The sequence below is a fragment of the Arachis ipaensis genome, chromosome B1 (genome assembly GCF_059453495.1).
Source record: "Arachis ipaensis isolate K30076 ecotype BB chromosome B1, ASM5945349v1, whole genome shotgun sequence".
Classification (NCBI taxonomy): Eukaryota; Viridiplantae; Streptophyta; class Magnoliopsida; order Fabales; family Fabaceae; genus Arachis; species Arachis ipaensis.
The window spans coordinates 59,190,941-59,207,531 of record NC_142436.1 but is presented as its reverse complement, the minus strand read 5'-3'; the positions used below and the strand labels follow the sequence as shown (position 1 = coordinate 59,207,531).

The following is a 16,591-nucleotide window of genomic DNA, read 5'->3' as shown; positions in this document are numbered from 1 at the left end:
TATGATAAATCAAGTTGTAGATGGCATAAATGCAAGCTTATGATGCATCCAAGTTCATCAAAACATATTAAAGTCAGAATCTTCATGGGTACATGAGAAGCAAGATAATTACAGTAGTAGTAATGAACCTATACTCCACCTCTCATTCTAAATTGTGAAAGTAAACACAACACTTGTTTCCCAACAAGTATTGACAGATAGCAAGAAGCAATAACATTAGAAGATCACAAATGTATTTGAAAGAAATTGGGGTGGTTACCGGGATAGAGAGGGTGGCAGGTTCTGGAACTTGAAATGATAGAGAGAGCGAGGTGACCGGGAGGTTCTGAACCTGAAAATCAAGGATGCGGATGAGAAGTACTCTTCGTCGACAACAAAGACAGAGCAGAATAGTGAGCTAGGGCTTTGTGGGTTTTAATGTGTATAAGGAGTGAGGAGAAGGGGTAGGGCGCAGTAGCTGGGTTTTTTTGAAATTGGGTAAAACCATACCCACTAGTTGTTATATAATGATCATAGCATTGTCCAAATAAAAAGAAAAAATTGTGAGACGCGGGAATGATTATAGCAAGAGGAAATTGAAACAATAAAAATATTGTACAATCAAAATTTATTACCGCTTCTTTAATTTAGAAATATTAATAATAATAATTTTAATAATAATAGTAATAATAATCATAATAATAATAATAATAATAATAATAATAATAATAATAAAAGTTTCTCTTTAAACCATTTTAAACCTTTTGTATTAACTAATGTTAAGTATATCCATTTTATAAGAAAAAAATATTTAATTTAAAGTAAAAATCCATTAGTACAAATTTTATTATTTATCATTAAATTTTATTTACCAAAATACCCGTTAAAAATTTATTCTTTTATTGATTAAATTGTATTTTTAATATAATTTAATAATTAGATTATTTTTTTTAAAATACCTTACAAGAATTTTTAAGTTTTGGTAAATTATATTTTTACCAAAATTTTCGTTAATAATTTTTTTTGTATTTTATTATTAATTATTCAATATCTATAAATAAATTTTGATTGTTATATATATTAACAGTGATAAAATTTTTGTATTTAATGCTAAAATAATATATTTTACTATGGATTTATTGTCCATTTCAGGATCTATCCCATAATTTACAACATCCCTATTATCCTGGTTCTTGATCCAAATTTCTTCCCATCCATTTCTATCACATCTATCTTCACTATGGTTATGATATTTCAGTGGAGGAGAAACTTTTCCCAATTTTGCCGCAGTTCATGGTGCAGCTGGTTCTTATCTTTCTATTTTGCAAAGGATTTGCCATACTTTCTATTTGCTCATACTGTAGCATTTGTAGCATTTAACAAGATTTGAACTTAAATTTTTCACTAGTTATTATTCCCATTTTATTGTTTGCAAGGACTTTGTACTTAAACATAAGCATTCAACACCGTGAAATTGAAATAGTGACAATTTCATGGCAATTGAAACCTTTATTTTTTTGTGTATCTTGAATGATACACGTGCAGCAAAGATTATTCTGCAATGCCTGGAAAATCAAATTGGGCTTGTTGATCATTTGGCATATTTTCATTGCCAACAACAATGAAACTGAATTTGTCCCAAAAAACTTTATATTAATCAGCATCTTGGAGTAGTCAAAATAAAAAAATGCAGAAATAGTTAAAATAGTAGACTAATGGTCTTCAATGCAGCATACTAACAATCCCTAAAAATAATATGAAGCGTTATAAAGTCACGACAACTTCAAAACACAAGTTTTGGGCATCCTATAAATTTGAAACCAAAATTTTCAATTATACTATTGCAATATCCTCAAGGGTTCAGGTATCGTGTCGCCCACATAGATAGGTGCCAAGCATTCTTCTTATCAGGAGACATTCCACTATACGGATATTCATTCTCATCTGGCGTTTTATTGAGGTCATATGACAGCATCGAACCCTTTTGTCCAGCAGAATCAGCCTCTTCAGAGTTATCGGAGGAGACAACGGCCTCTTTCTCCACTGAATCCGGAACCACCTCCCCCGTTTCTACCGATGCCTCCTGAATTTGGGATCGAGCTAATCCTGAGAGGTACATCATAGCCAAATATAAGCACAGAATATCCAGAATCAGTGTATGAACATAATCATACTAATTAAACTACTAAAAAGTTGATCATCTTACGTTCCCATAGTCGTTCGAGTCCATGTTCTATGAGTTTGAATTCCTCTCGTGCTGCAATATCCAGTTCAACAACAAGAGTATTTTCATAGCGTACCTACACAACACACCACCAAGATAATGTAGAAAAACTTTTTGCAAGAACCTGAGATAACCATCTGTCCCATGCCCTTTATGCATATACACATACAGTGTGCTGCCCGCCTATAGTGCAATAATGTTGCCTTGCGGGAGCTTTTCAACCAGAACCCCAAAACAACAAAACCATATATTCACAATGCAACAAATCCAGAATAAGTAAAACGATAAAGAAAAAGGAAAACTTTAATCAGTTCAAAAAATAGCCTTAATCTCATGCTTAGCTGCATGTTCCAAAACATAGCCATACCAATTGAAGAAAGTTCAGAAAAGAAATGCAGCACATAGCTCAAAGATCACAAAAACCAACAGCTCGATCAGTAAACATCCCAATCTCCAGTTCCCATTCTAGTGCCACAAACTAACGTCAAGAGCAACCTTCCCCCAGGTACTGCAGCACCTCAACACTGTACTACTGAACCAATGCAGGAAAGAACTGCCTCATTGCCACTAAAATTGCAGCCCCTTACTGCTAGATCACTACATGCTGCTGCAAGCCACCACTTCTCTTCCATATGTCATCATACCATATATGAATATGTAACAGCTACATTCAATCTGCTCCAATCTGCATGCCAGCAGTGTTGCATTAGAGCAGCTAAAGGGCTGCTGGTTGTGCCAGGTTTCCTCCTCGAGCAAATCTTTTCTTCCTCCACATTTCATCCCCTACATTTATTCTTGTTCGATCCCATTACTTTCACAACTTATAGATTTTATCCAGAAGAGAATGCCCTTCTTGTTGCAACTTAGAAATTCTTTTATGCATACGGATATACCTTCCTAAATATCCTTCTAATACTTCTCCTTATAGTTAACACAACCCTTCTAAAACTTTTTGCAAGAGGGTCTATATTATATGATTGAGTACAACTATAAACTCTCTATTATATGCTATTATCTTCTAGCAAACATATCTCATCAAGTTAATCTTGCTATACAAAATACAATTAAACTACCCAGCCTCAAAGGTGATTCGCCTTAATGACTCAAATTTATTAACTCTAGAAAGCAAATATCAAGGTTCAGTTTTATATACTTTAGATAAATAGCAAGGAAAATATAAACTATTTTACCTTCACCTCGTCAAGTATTTCCTGTGATAACCATGTTTCCGTACTTGTTATAAACTCAAACCCAAATTTAGCCCGGTACTTTCGGTCCCAATGAAGCATTTCCTAAAATTTAAACATAACCATGTGAATATGGGTTTCATTCACGAATAAGAAAAGGATTTACAAAATTAAATCGGGCAGCGGCAAACAAACCCTCATCATTGATCCCGGGGCATAACGAATGGCTCGAAAGAGGTGACTGTGTCCAGAGAAGGCATCCAACCATGATTGTATACGGGACTCTTTAAACCACAACTGCCTTGCAAATGAGATTGCGTCCTCCAATGAAGAGAAAGGAGACGCATCTATCATCTTCTCTGCAAACCAACGGCTTCTGGAAATGAGAAAGAAGTCTCTGCTCTCCAATTTCCCTGAAAGTCAACGGAGATGTAAAGAATGTTCAAGGACAGTATAAATTTTAAATATTGTGAAGACCCAATTAGATAAGAGAATTTTATATAAAAGGATAAATTTTAAAGAATATAAGAAAACTCATTCCATTCAACCTACTGTCTAATGATATACTGTCTAATGATATGACTAAAATACACTCCACTAAATACAACTCAGTATTTTAGGAATCGGCTGCCTCATCACAATCTTCAACCCCGTCGGTAATGGTCTCCTCTAAATCGCCGTCTCTTGTCAACCGCAGGCCTTCGACATCAAATTCAGGCAAGCTAGTCATACAAGACTGTGGATGAAGGTCGACCTCACAGTGTTCATAATCTTCGCCCATGTCAAACAAATCTCTTGGCTTCACATGGACTACTACACTCCATCCGCTCTCCACCTCATCCTCCACGTAGAACACAAGACGCGCCTCAGATGCCAAGATGTACGGCTCATCGTTTTCATGTTCACCGGTGTGAATCGGCATGGCAAAATTGACACAGGTGTGGCCCAAAACATCTTGTCGGATGCCTCTCCCCGACGTGGTATCTGCCCAAAGACACTTGAACAAGACTACAGTGAATTGACCACTGTAGTTAAGCTCGATGATGTCTACTAATCTCCCGTAATACGAGACACCGCCAACAGCAACATTGGCATCCCGTTTACTTGCATAACTTCTAGTATCCGAAGTGACATAAACCCCGCTATTCTGTGTTTTCATCCCTTCCTCCCTTGACATGGTCCTAAATTTAAATCCATTGACGTTGTACGCCTGATAGCGTTTGGCCTGAGCAATTGGACCGCAGGCGAGCCATTGCAACTCGTTCGAATGATTGGTGCTTCCAAATGGGACCTGGCATTGAAACATTAGAGGCAAGAAAGCACCAAAGGGTAGTAGGATCCTTGGATTTTAGAGATTACCTCATGCCTGAGCCAGTTTGAAAATCCTCTGTGCACAACACTATCTATGTGAGACTGGGACCTTGTTTTACTTCGCAGTTTTCTTTTTGTGATGGCTCTGTACTCACTGTGCACATAAAAAGATACTTCAAGTTCAGTACCATCAATATCAAATTGGCTCATTGTATAATTTTAGAACCCAAGCTCTATACGTACTCCAAGAATTTCTCTACAGCAATGCAGTTAACCAGTACATGACGATGTGCCTGAAGCTTTTCGGTTGGACTTAGTGTGAAAAATGAAGCTGCCCCGACTGCCTTTCCAACCTCTGGGAACATGTTGGCAATCTCGCTCGGTGGAGCATCGCTCGGACGGTCGTCAACGCGTGTCGGTCGGTTGATCCTAGTCTCCACGTTATCTAGGTATCTTGAACAGAATGTGAGAATCTCCTCGGATAGGTAGCCCTCTGCAATCGATCCTTCTGGTTGGGCCCTATTACGCACGTACTGCTTGAGACGACATAGGTACCTTCGAGAACATAACATAAATTACTAGGTGACAGATATCCTACTAAAACAGGCCGAAAAAGCCTAAGTAGATCTTTACCTCTCGATTGGGTACATCCACCGGTAGTGCACTGGGCCACCGAGACGTACCTCCTCAACCAAATGCACCGTTAGATGAACCATAACTGTGAAGAAGGAAGGTGGAAATATCATCTCCATGTGGCACAGAGTATGGACCACATGATCCTGAAGGAGAGGAAGTTGTTGAGGATCTATAGATTTACTACATATTAGTCGGAAGAAGGCTGATAAATCAGCCAAGACGGCGGACACTGGGGTGGGCAATACGTGTTTTGACGCAACTGGCAACAGATGTTCCATTAGAACATGGCAGTCATGACTCTTCAAACCAAATAACTTGCGCTGTTTTAAGTCAACACAGCGAGAGATGTTGCTAGAGTACCCGTCTGGAAAGACCACATTCTTGATGGTCCTAAGAAAGACATCCTTCTGTGGGTTCGACATGGTAAAGACTGCAGCGGGATACTTTCCACCTTCAAGTGGCCACATATCATGCCTGATTCCCATCAACTGGAGATCTTTACGAGCTTTTAGGTGGTCTTTGGATTTACCGCTCTCGTTCAACATGGTGAATACAATGTTGTCGCACACATTCTTCTCTATGTGCATGACGTCAAGGTTGTGACGTAATTCGTTGTTCTCCCAGTATGGCAAATCAAAGAATACACTCCTCTTCTTCCAGGGTGACTCGTCTTGCAGCACGGTCTGATGTCCGCGTCTTCTTTTACCCCCCACCGCTTGCACCTTGCCCTGTGAGACGGGCACACCCTCCAATTGTCTCAGGATATCCCTGCCAGTCAATTTGGTAGGTGGGGATCTATCCTCTACTTTACCATCAAATCTAATCCGGTCTTGTCTATATCTGTGATCGCGATTCAAGAAGCGACGATGACCCATATAACACCATTTCTGACTGAAGGTGAGTCGCCTAGTCTCGGCGTCCAAATTACACGTGGGGCAAGCTCTCCCGCCGTACGTATTCCAACCAGATAAATTGCCCAAGCCAGGAAAATCGCTGATAGTCCACATCAACGCTGCATGCATCTTGAATGTTTTCTTCTGACTGGCGTCGTAGGTATCAACACCGGCCCACAACTGCTTCAACTCATCGATCAGGGGCTGCAGGTATACATCTATGTCATTGCCAGGCATTTTAGGACCGGGAATAATCATAGAGAGTATAAAGTTGGTTTGTTTCATGCAAATCCATGGGGGTAAGTTGTATGGAATAAGAATCACTGGCCATATTGAGTACTTTGAACTGAGGTTTCCGTAAGGATTGAAGCCATCACTGGCCAAGGCTAAGCGAACACTGCGCGGATCGCAGGAAAAGTCAGTATATCTCATGTCGAATGCTTTCCAACCCTCGCCGTCTCTGGGATGCCTCAAGAAACCGTCAGAGTTGGTGCCTCTCTTGTGCCACAACATGTCCACAGCTGTCTTGCTGGACATAAATAATCGCTGCAACCGTGGAATTAGAGGAAAATAACGAAGAACTTTCGCCGCCTGAGGTTTACCATTCTTCTTAACAACGGCGTTGATCCTTACTAAAGCATTCTTCCTGGTCTTTTGCTTCCACCTCGATGCTCCACACCGTTTGCATCTAGAAAGACCGTGGTCGGAACCCTAGTATAGCATGCAGTCATTTGGACATGCATCTATCTTCTTGTACTCAATACCCAGCTTCCTTATGATCCTCTTGGCATCGTGCAAGGTCTTCGGAATCTGTGCATGCTCAAAGGCATCCCCCAATAGCTCTAGAATCAATCCGAAAGCCTTGTTGCTCACTCCGCACATGCACTTTATATGGTACAGCCTGACCAAGAATGACAGCTTCGAAAATCTAGAACATCCCGGATATAATTCCTGCTCGCCGTCCTTTAGCAAGTCTTGAAAGGCACGAGCCTCGTGACTAGGTCCTTCGGATAAGTACGGCAACCCATCCGCAACGGCTCCAGCATGCCCATCCATGGAATCTTCATCCTCATTCTGCAGTCCCGGCAAATTGAATGCGTCGTGGATCATGTCACGCATTTGATCTCCTGAATTTATAGTGGAATCTAGTTCTTCCCTACCGCTGGGTCTCTCGTCTACAATCCTCTCACCGTGATGTAACCAAAAGGTATAGTTAGGGGGAAATGGTTTCATCAGAAGATGATCGTATGCAGCTTCTCTAGTTTGGAAAAACCGGAACCCACACAGAGGGCATGGACAATGTATCATCCCATCGGATGATGCATTGTCAAACGCAAAGTCAAGGAATCTATTCAGTCCATTCTTATATTCTATACTACCCCGTGGCTTTGTAATCCAGCTCTTATCAATGTCTAAATAAATGAATTAGCACATACAAATAGATTATTAGTATTAAAAAGAAATGGAACTAAAAAAAAGGGGGTGTGTGTTAGGAGAACCAATAACAGTTGATCACAATTATGATATGAGAGAGTACCATACGTAATAAATTCGACAATATATTACAAGCAATACCATGTAGGGAGCGACGGAATAATTCAAAAGAGAAATAGAAACAAAGTTACTTGCATTCCGGATAACATGAAGCACACGAAAGGTATTGGAAAAGAGGCTTACTCATTGCAAAATTCTGTGCTTTCTTAAAAGATTACTGGTAGAAAGAACTGCTGGTTCCAAGTCCAGAAAAAGAAAAGACAAAGAAAAACTTCCTTAAAAATTGAAAAAGAAAACAAGAATAAATTTAAAATTTTAAAAATAAATAAGTCAATGAATATAACTAAAAAATCATAAAGTACAATGAATAAAATATACAAAATATCTTATTGATAGAAGACATAACATAATTGAAATTTAGAATTAAAAAACAATTAAAAAAAAAACTAGGTGGACAATTATAACAGATAGAGGATAGGATCTTAAAATTGTAGATATATTATGCCTTGTATGCTTATAAGAAAGCCAAATTTTAGTTCCCCTGTCTTCGACCGTGTAAATAGCATATATTAGTTTAGTGAAAAAAATAAATTATTAACCCTTCATTCAGGAATATTTTCGGAAAAGATATATGGATAATATTCTCTAAAAAACAAAGAATCAATGATTAAAGCATTGAAAACACTATTCAGTTAAATACATTTAAATTTGATTCTCATGGACTATCATTAGTTCATGACTCTTATATCACCAAACAAAACGGCATCTTCATGAAAGACCATACACAGTATAAAAACAAAACCAAACAAATGATATAAATCATAAAACAATAAAAAATGCCAATAGTATTCAGTAATGATTTTATATGATAAGAATTATAATTATTTTATCACGGATTATGCTGCACAAAAATAACTTAAAATTTAGAAGTTTAGTTTATGCTATAATATGAAACCATTCTAACAAGATTAATTTTTTTTTTCTTCAATTTTTTTCTCCCTATTCTAAGAAAATGAATGAATACACAAGCTTCTCATCAAGATACTTTGTTTAGAACCATGCCTGATCCATCATTCAAGAATCAATTAATGGAGACTTCAAACACACAAGGTTTGTCTATGAATTTGCTTCGAATCCAGTTGCAATTATTGCATTTACAATATAAGAGCATGACCAAATCCAATAATCCAATCAAATTTGTGATGGATTAGCATGAAAGTATTATGTACATCGAATAAAGTCACTTTATTCAATGACTCTATTGCTTTCTGTTACTCCAGCAAGATTCAATGCTTAATTTCCCTTTAATTTAATCTTTGTGTTACTTTCAATTTGATACTGTCACATTATTTAAGAGATATTATTCTCAATATTGACTAGATCTTGTCAACTTGAGATGTGACCGTTTGAAAATATCAAATTGAAAGTAGCATTCCTCCTAGTTAGCCATAGTCAATGCAATCAGGAAATTATTATCGACAAGGTCCAAGAACTTGCATCCTAATAATTAAAACTAGATTAATCCAGATATTATTATTATCCTCAGAACTTGCATCCTATTTAAAACTAGATTAATTTAGGATTCCATATAAGATTATTTAACTAATAATACAATAAAAACAAGATTAAATACTACATAATCAATCCAACCATGACCATATACTTGTTATATAATGAATGTTAACCAGCAAGTATATTGAATTAGATATGTAGAGTTACATCATAACTGTGTTATGCCTATTGCTAAGAGCAAATGAATCAACAAGAGTTTAAGAAAATGGTGCATCAAAAGAGGTGAATTACAGAAAGGGAGCTAGTAGCTATTTAAATCAACTTCTCTACTACTATATAAAGGTCTTGGCTACTTGGGAGAGTTTAACTACCATGCCTTGCCATTGCACTGAAAGGGAGCTATTAACCAGCAAGTATCTTACATTTTCTACTTGTTAGGAATCTATTGGAAAATTTATATAACATCAGAATATAATTATAAAATTATAAACTACAGAGATTTTGTTTTAAAATTTTGATAATACTGTACGAACATATAACTTAATTAAATCTTATAGTCAAATTTCCAGTTACTTAATTGAAAGTTCACTTCAAATCAAACTTTAACATCATGAATCTATATTTATTTTCCCAATTTCAATCTTTCTTTAATGACTTTGTTATTAGCTATGTTCTTCTGTTTATGCAGAGGTTCTTCAGGAAATTAAACATCAACTGAAAATATCCATTGCAAGTTCGTACACATACATGCAGCAAACAAATCTTACTTTTCTTGTTTTGTTACCACTTTTGATTCTTCAAAATGAAAATAAAAACACACACATGATCAAACAACAACACGGTTTCTCATCATCATCCACTTCTTCAATTTTGCCATTGATGATTGATCATAAGAAAAAGGGGAGGAAAAAAGCAACAATGAACAATCAATTGAGAAGAACAGAATCTGTAAAATTAAAACAATAGAATGGTATCAACATGCTCCTCTGATCACTCAAACACCTCAATCTTGTTTCTCAACTCCACACTCATCACACAATGGTATCAATATTTTAATGAAAATAACTAGCATGCGTGCGTGTTTTTCTTGTAATCAATTTTTCGAAAAAAAAAACTGAATTCTATAATCTTTTTGGAACAAGGATCGAAGCATCATGGAAAGAAAGAAAACCAACGGAATCAACTACAATTAGTTTCAAATTTAGAACATAAAATTGCAGTTTTTTTGCTAACAGTTTTTAGAGTTTTTATGAAACTATAGTTTCTCATAGTAGATTGATCAGATTCTTGGTGATATGATATAGATATAGCTAAGAAGATCAAGAGATACAGAAGAAAGACAAAGTGAAAAGCTCGTGTGCGTGTAATAAACCTTATTCCAAATTCTTTGTATAGGGAATCCTTATCCCCAATTTGTATTATCTTCTCATCTTAATGAAATTATCTCTTTTTTTCCAATCCAAAAAGAAAGCAAAAAATGCAAGACCTAGAAAGCTTCATCTTATCCAAGTTCATAACAATACATCTTAGCCACTCATTCGAATCACAAGAGGGCAATGATCAAGTACTATGTCATCATATTTGTTATTACATCTCCATATAATTTATAAATTTAAACCAATGTCTTGTACTTTACATGATAAAGTTATCAATTAAACAAAAGATGCAGATTAGAGAATGCAAAGTTCCTCAATTTCTCCTGTGGAGGAGAGATGCAAACCAAAGAAACACATTCTTGGGTACTTAAAAAAACAGGAACAAGATGCAATAGAGATGCAAACCAAGGAAAGTCATCCCTATAATAATGATAACGACCCTTTTTTGATTTATCTACTCTAACTATCACTTTCAATGCAAAGCACCCATTAAATCAAAAAAACGGGTACCTTCTAATTCCAATCACTCAAGAGCAGCAATTAACCCTACTAAAAGACAGTTAAAATCAAATTTTTTTTTGCAAAATTCTAACCAAGAATGAAAAAAGCAAGAAAAGATCAGAGTGTCAGGACTAACCAGTGACGGGGAGAGGTCGTGATGGGAACTGCGCGACTAGACAGGAGAGAGTATGAGTTTCAGGAATTGTGGATGACAGAGGAAAGCTCGAAAGATTGGGGGTTTCTGCAAATTTGGGGAATTCGATTAATGGTTGTAACAGGACAAGGGGAATGGCCAAATTGAATTGTGATCAAATGCTCACCTGGGTGGGTTCTTCCGCTGATGAATCGGGGCTCTGCGCCTGCTCGTTTGGCGCGCTACCAAAAACACAAGACGCGGATTTCTGAACAATTGGGGGGAATCAAATGCTGGAAGTACGAAACGGGGGGAATTGAAACAATGAATTGAAACCTACTTAGCTGCGTTTCTTGAGGTAATCGCCAGGTATTGTTGCGAAACGAAGGGCGGGCATGTTGCGCGCCTCTGCTCCTGCTTCTCTTCGCGCCAAGAAGGCTTGCCAAATCGAGCGGGCCTGAGGATATATACCCCGAATGAGCGGCGATTTTCACTGCTGGGCCGCTATCTAGGGGTGTTTTGCGGCCTCGGTAAAGACCGCCACTCACCTGCGCCGCTATCCTTCGAATGAGCAGCGGTTATGGCCAATGCCACTATTTTGTCGCAGCTATCGTCCGCCTCTGCCGTAGTGATAAAATATACGGCAATAGAGATCCATTAATTGAGTATGTAAGTGATTTAGTTACTTCGAAAGAGGGGGTAGGACAAAGTGAAAATAGACCAGCCTTTTTCTCAAGAAGTAAGGGATAAATTTTTAAAAACTCCACTCAATCTTATTAATAGAGATGATGAATTAATCTAACCTGATAGAGCGGATGGAAATATGAAATTGAAACATGCTATCACATGGCTAGAAAGGAAATGAGGGAACGTGAACCTAATTGGCATCCACTAGTATCGATTTGAAAGGCAATGGAGGGAGTTATGGTAGATTCAAGCTCCTAAAAAATTAAAATATTTTTATGGAAAGTTGTCTAAGGTATAATTCCAGTAAATCAAAATTTATACAAGAGAAAAATTGTTAGGCAACCAACCTGCCAAATTTGTAAAAATGAGATAGAGAGCACAGAACATGTTATTTTGTTATGTCTATGGACTCAGGCAGTGTGGTTCGTTGCACAAATTCAACTAATACCCACAAAAGATTCAATTACTTCATTTGGAAGGTGGTTAAAAGAGTGTATAAAGAAGATTAGAGATAATGTCAAGGAAGATCAGGAACAATGGATTAGCAAATTGACGTTCCTGATTTGGGAGGTTTGGAAGTCAAGGAACCATGCAATTTATCAAAGCAACAAAATTAAGCCAAGAGCAACAATTATCAGAGAAGAAATAATGGACAAGGAATACACACAAGCAATCATGGATGAGCAAACAATAATGTAGACGGAAGCAAAAGTTAAAAGATGACATGTTACCTAAAATCCTCCTCCACAACCATGGATGAAAATGAATGTTGATGCACCCTATAAAGCAATAATGGGTGAGGCAGTGGTGGCTGTAGTTGACAAGGACGGAAAAGGAAAAATGGTTGTAAGAACGACATCAAAAATTGTCGCAACTTCAAGCCTAGAAGTAGAAGTAACAATTATTTTGGATAAAAATCCAGGAATGAACAAGATTCTAGTTGCGTCAGATAACTCTCTGGCAGTGAAGTCATTGAAGGCAGGGAGAAGAGTGGTCAAAATAGACCTAGTGTGCGAATTTGTGACTCGCACAACTGAACTGGCAAATACACCGGGTCGTCCAAGTAATACCTCAGGTGAGTGAGGGTCGAATCTCACAAGGATTGCCGGATTGAGCAAGTTGTGGTTATCCTGCAGATCTTAGTCAGGCGAATAGAAAGGTAGTTTTGATTGTTGTAGGCGCATAAACAAACAATAATGAAAGTGATAAATGAACAAGATAAAGACAGTAATTAGCAGTCAGTTAAGGCTTTGGAGATGCTTTTTCTTCTGGATTAACATGTCATACTCACTACTCCAATGATGAATGATTCCTTCAATAGCAAGGCTGTAAGTGATTAAGCCATTGGTCGTGGTCATTAATTTCCTCCGGTCCAGACCAAACATCCGAACGGACTAGATCAATCTGGGAGAGGGTGAAGCGCGCGCAATTCAATCTCTTTGATGATCCTACTTAAAACGCCAGCGACAAGGTCGGATCTTCCGGATCAGACACTGATGCTCTTATGGTTCTAGCCCTTAGAGCCACAGGAACCTCAATTGCCCCTGACTAACGAGGTTATATGTCACATACCCCAATTAGTCCAGATAATTCGGTTAGAACCCGTGATGCACCCTCAAGCTGTAGTTCAATACTATCTGGGTCAGGACTCATAAGAAACTCATGTAGAATCGAGATTCATTAGTATGAAGAACAATAATGCATCATAGAATAGAATCAAACACAGATTGAAGTAGAAAAGTAATTGCATTAATCTATAGGAATCAGTAGAGCCCCTAACCTTAACTTAGGAGGTTTAGTTGCTCAAACTGTACAGAGAAACTTAGGTGTGTCTAATGGTATCTATCCTCCCTCGAAGGTGTGCCTAATTCCTAAGTGTTCTCCTCCTTAAATAGGAGATGCTAACCCTAAAAGATGTTATTTAAAATTAAAATTACAAAGATATGTGAAACTAAGCTAAGGAGTGCTAAAATCTACTTCTAGGCTCACTTGGTGAGTGTTTGGGATGAGCTTGGCATCCAACTTGAGGGAGTGGGCATTGAACGCCCACTAGGGAGTGTCCATGCTGCTTCCTTGCTCCCTTTGTGGCGTTGAACGCCAGTTTGGGCGTTCAACTTGGGAGGTTGGTCCTTCTTGGGCGTTGAACGCCAGAAAAAGGGTAGTTTGGGCGTTCAACATCCATTTTGGGCAGAGCAATCTGAAAAAAAGTATAAACCATTATATAGGGCTGGAAAGCTCTGGAAGTTAGCTTTCTGACGCCATTGAGAACGCGTCAATTGTATCTCTGTAGCTCCAAAAATGCTCATTTGAATGCACGGAGGTTAGATTCTGACAGCATCTGCTATGCTTTCCTTGCCTTTGAATCAAACTTTGCCAAAACTTGCCAAAATCACCCAAAATCCACCTAAAATCATAGGAAAAATACAAAAGCTCTAATTAGCATCCAAAAAGTAGATTTTGCTTTAAAACCTACTAAAACATAATAAAACTTAACAAAATATACTGAAAACAATAAGAAAATGACATCAAAAAGTGTATAAAATATCTGCTCATCAAGACCCTATACTCAAGGATATCATCCAACTGAAGGGAGATGATAGTGGGATTAGATTTACCTGGGTAGTGATAAATCCCGATTTCGTGATTTATCTTGTGCTTATTTTGGGGGATTTTACCACTTTTTCTCACATTTATTCAATAAAATAGCATGGTTTTGTAATTCTCCCTTGAATTGTGCTTAAATGTGAAAACATGCTTTTTAGGCCCTAAAATTGGTAATTTTGATTCATTTTAATTCCATTCGATGCCTTGACGTGTGCGTTGAGTGATTTCAGGTTTATAAGGCAAGTATTGGATGGAAGAAATGAGTAGAAAAGCATATAAAGGGGAGAATGCATGAAGAAACAAAGATTGGGAATGCATCAAAGAACGCGCACGCGCACGAGGCGCGCACGCGCACGAGGCGCGCACGCGCAAAAGTGGTCTCGCCTATAGACGCGCACGCGTACATACCGAATCCGCGCGGATGAAGATTTTGTCAATTGACGCGCACGCGCACATGGCGCGTATGCGCCAATACTCTTACATGACCCACTTAAACACAAAACGCTGGGGGCGATTTCTGAGCTGCCCAGGCCCAAATCTAACTTGTTTCTGAGTGTATTTCATGCAGAATTGAAGTCCAAACAAAGAGGGAGCAATTGTTTGTAACTTAGCATCATGTAGGTTAGTTTCTAGAGAGAGAAGCTCCCTCTTCTCTCTAGAATTAGGGTTCTTAGGATATTTCCATCTTAGATCTAGGTTTAATTCATGCTTTGATTTACTTTTCCTTTTGTAATTCTTCTTCTTCTACTCTTCTTCTTTCTAGTTTTGCATTTAATTCATGTAATTCTCTACTTTTATGTTGATGCATTTGTGTTCTTCCATTTTCAATTCAATGCAATTTATGATTTATGTTCCTTTATTATTGATTTGATTTTGTTATTGTTTAATTCCTAGCAATTGAGTAGTGTAGAATTACATTCCTTGCAATTTACTATGTTTTCCTTTTATGCCTTCCAAGTGTTTGATAAAATGCTTGGTTGGATTTTAGTATAGATTTTATTCCTATTGGCTTTGGTAGAGTAATTAGTGACGCTTAAGTTATCTAATTCCTTTGTAGATTGATAATTAGAAGTTGCAAATTGATTTGGATACCACTAAAGCTAGTCTTTCCCTTGGGAGTTGGCTAGGACTTGTGGAATCAAGTTAATTCATCCACTTGACTTTCCTCCATGGTTAGAGGTTAACTAAGTGGTAGCAATGGACAATTGTGGTCACAATTGAGGAGGATAACTAGGATAGGACTTCTAATTCTTATTCCTTGTCAAGAGCTTTTCTAGTTGTTAGTTTATTTTTATTGCTATTTACATTTCATGTCTCTTATCAAAACCCTAAAACATGCTCCATAACCAATAATAAGGCACTTTATTGTAATTCCTAGGGAGAACGACTCGAGGTTAAATACTTCGGTTTATAAATTTAGAGGTTTGTTACTTGTGACAACCAAAAATTTTGTATGAAGGGGCTATTGTTGGTTTAGAAACTATATATGCAACGAGGTTTCATTTGAGAAATTCTAAACCACACAAAAGTCTGTTCATCAAAATGGCGCCGTTGCCGGGGACTTGCAATGGTGTTTTGTTATTGGTTATTATATATATGTGAATATTGTGAATAGCTTGATTTTTGGATTGCTTGTTAGTTTTTGCTAGTTTTAGGACTTTGTTTCATTATTTCTTGTTAGCTTTTTTTTCTTATTTTCACTTTACACTATGAATTCTCACTTTGGCTATGAGTGTGATTACAACTATGTTGCAGGAAATGGGAACTTCAATAAAGATGTGCATCAAGGATGGGATAACCAAAGGTGGGAGGAGCCATATGCATATGATCAATCCTCTTGGCAATAACCTCCACCAATGCACTATGAAGAAGAGCCATTCTATGATGCATACCAATCCAATGGTTATGGTGAATCCCCTTGTGACTTCCAAAAACCACTACCATACACCTATGAGCTATATCCTCAACTTAGCCATCAACTATACTCACAAGCCACCTTTCACCAACCATCTTTATATGACCCTAATCCATATCCATCCTACCAACAACCATAT

At 37.6% G+C, this 16,591-nt stretch overlaps 1 protein-coding gene across 2 annotated transcripts; it reads right to left on the bottom strand.

The window, feature by feature from the left end:
* Positions 1–3,676: 3,676 nt before the first annotated feature.
* Positions 3,677–7,538, bottom strand: LOC148576721 (uncharacterized). Of its 2 annotated transcripts, XM_088503283.1 has the most exons (4): positions 5,335–7,538; positions 4,945–5,256; positions 4,750–4,855; positions 4,007–4,681 (listed from the first exon to the last, which is right to left on the bottom strand). In XM_088503283.1, exons 1-4 carry the CDS (start codon positions 6,765–6,767, stop codon positions 4,007–4,009), a joined length of 2,526 nt encoding a protein of 841 aa, XP_088359409.1. In that variant the 5' UTR covers positions 6,768–7,538. The 2 variants fall into 2 exon arrangements, with proteins under 2 accessions (XP_088359410.1, XP_088359409.1); XM_088503284.1 differs by lacking the exons at positions 4,007–4,681; positions 4,750–4,855; positions 4,945–5,256 and adding an exon at positions 3,677–3,803.
* Between the last annotated feature and the right edge of the window lie 9,053 nt (positions 7,539–16,591).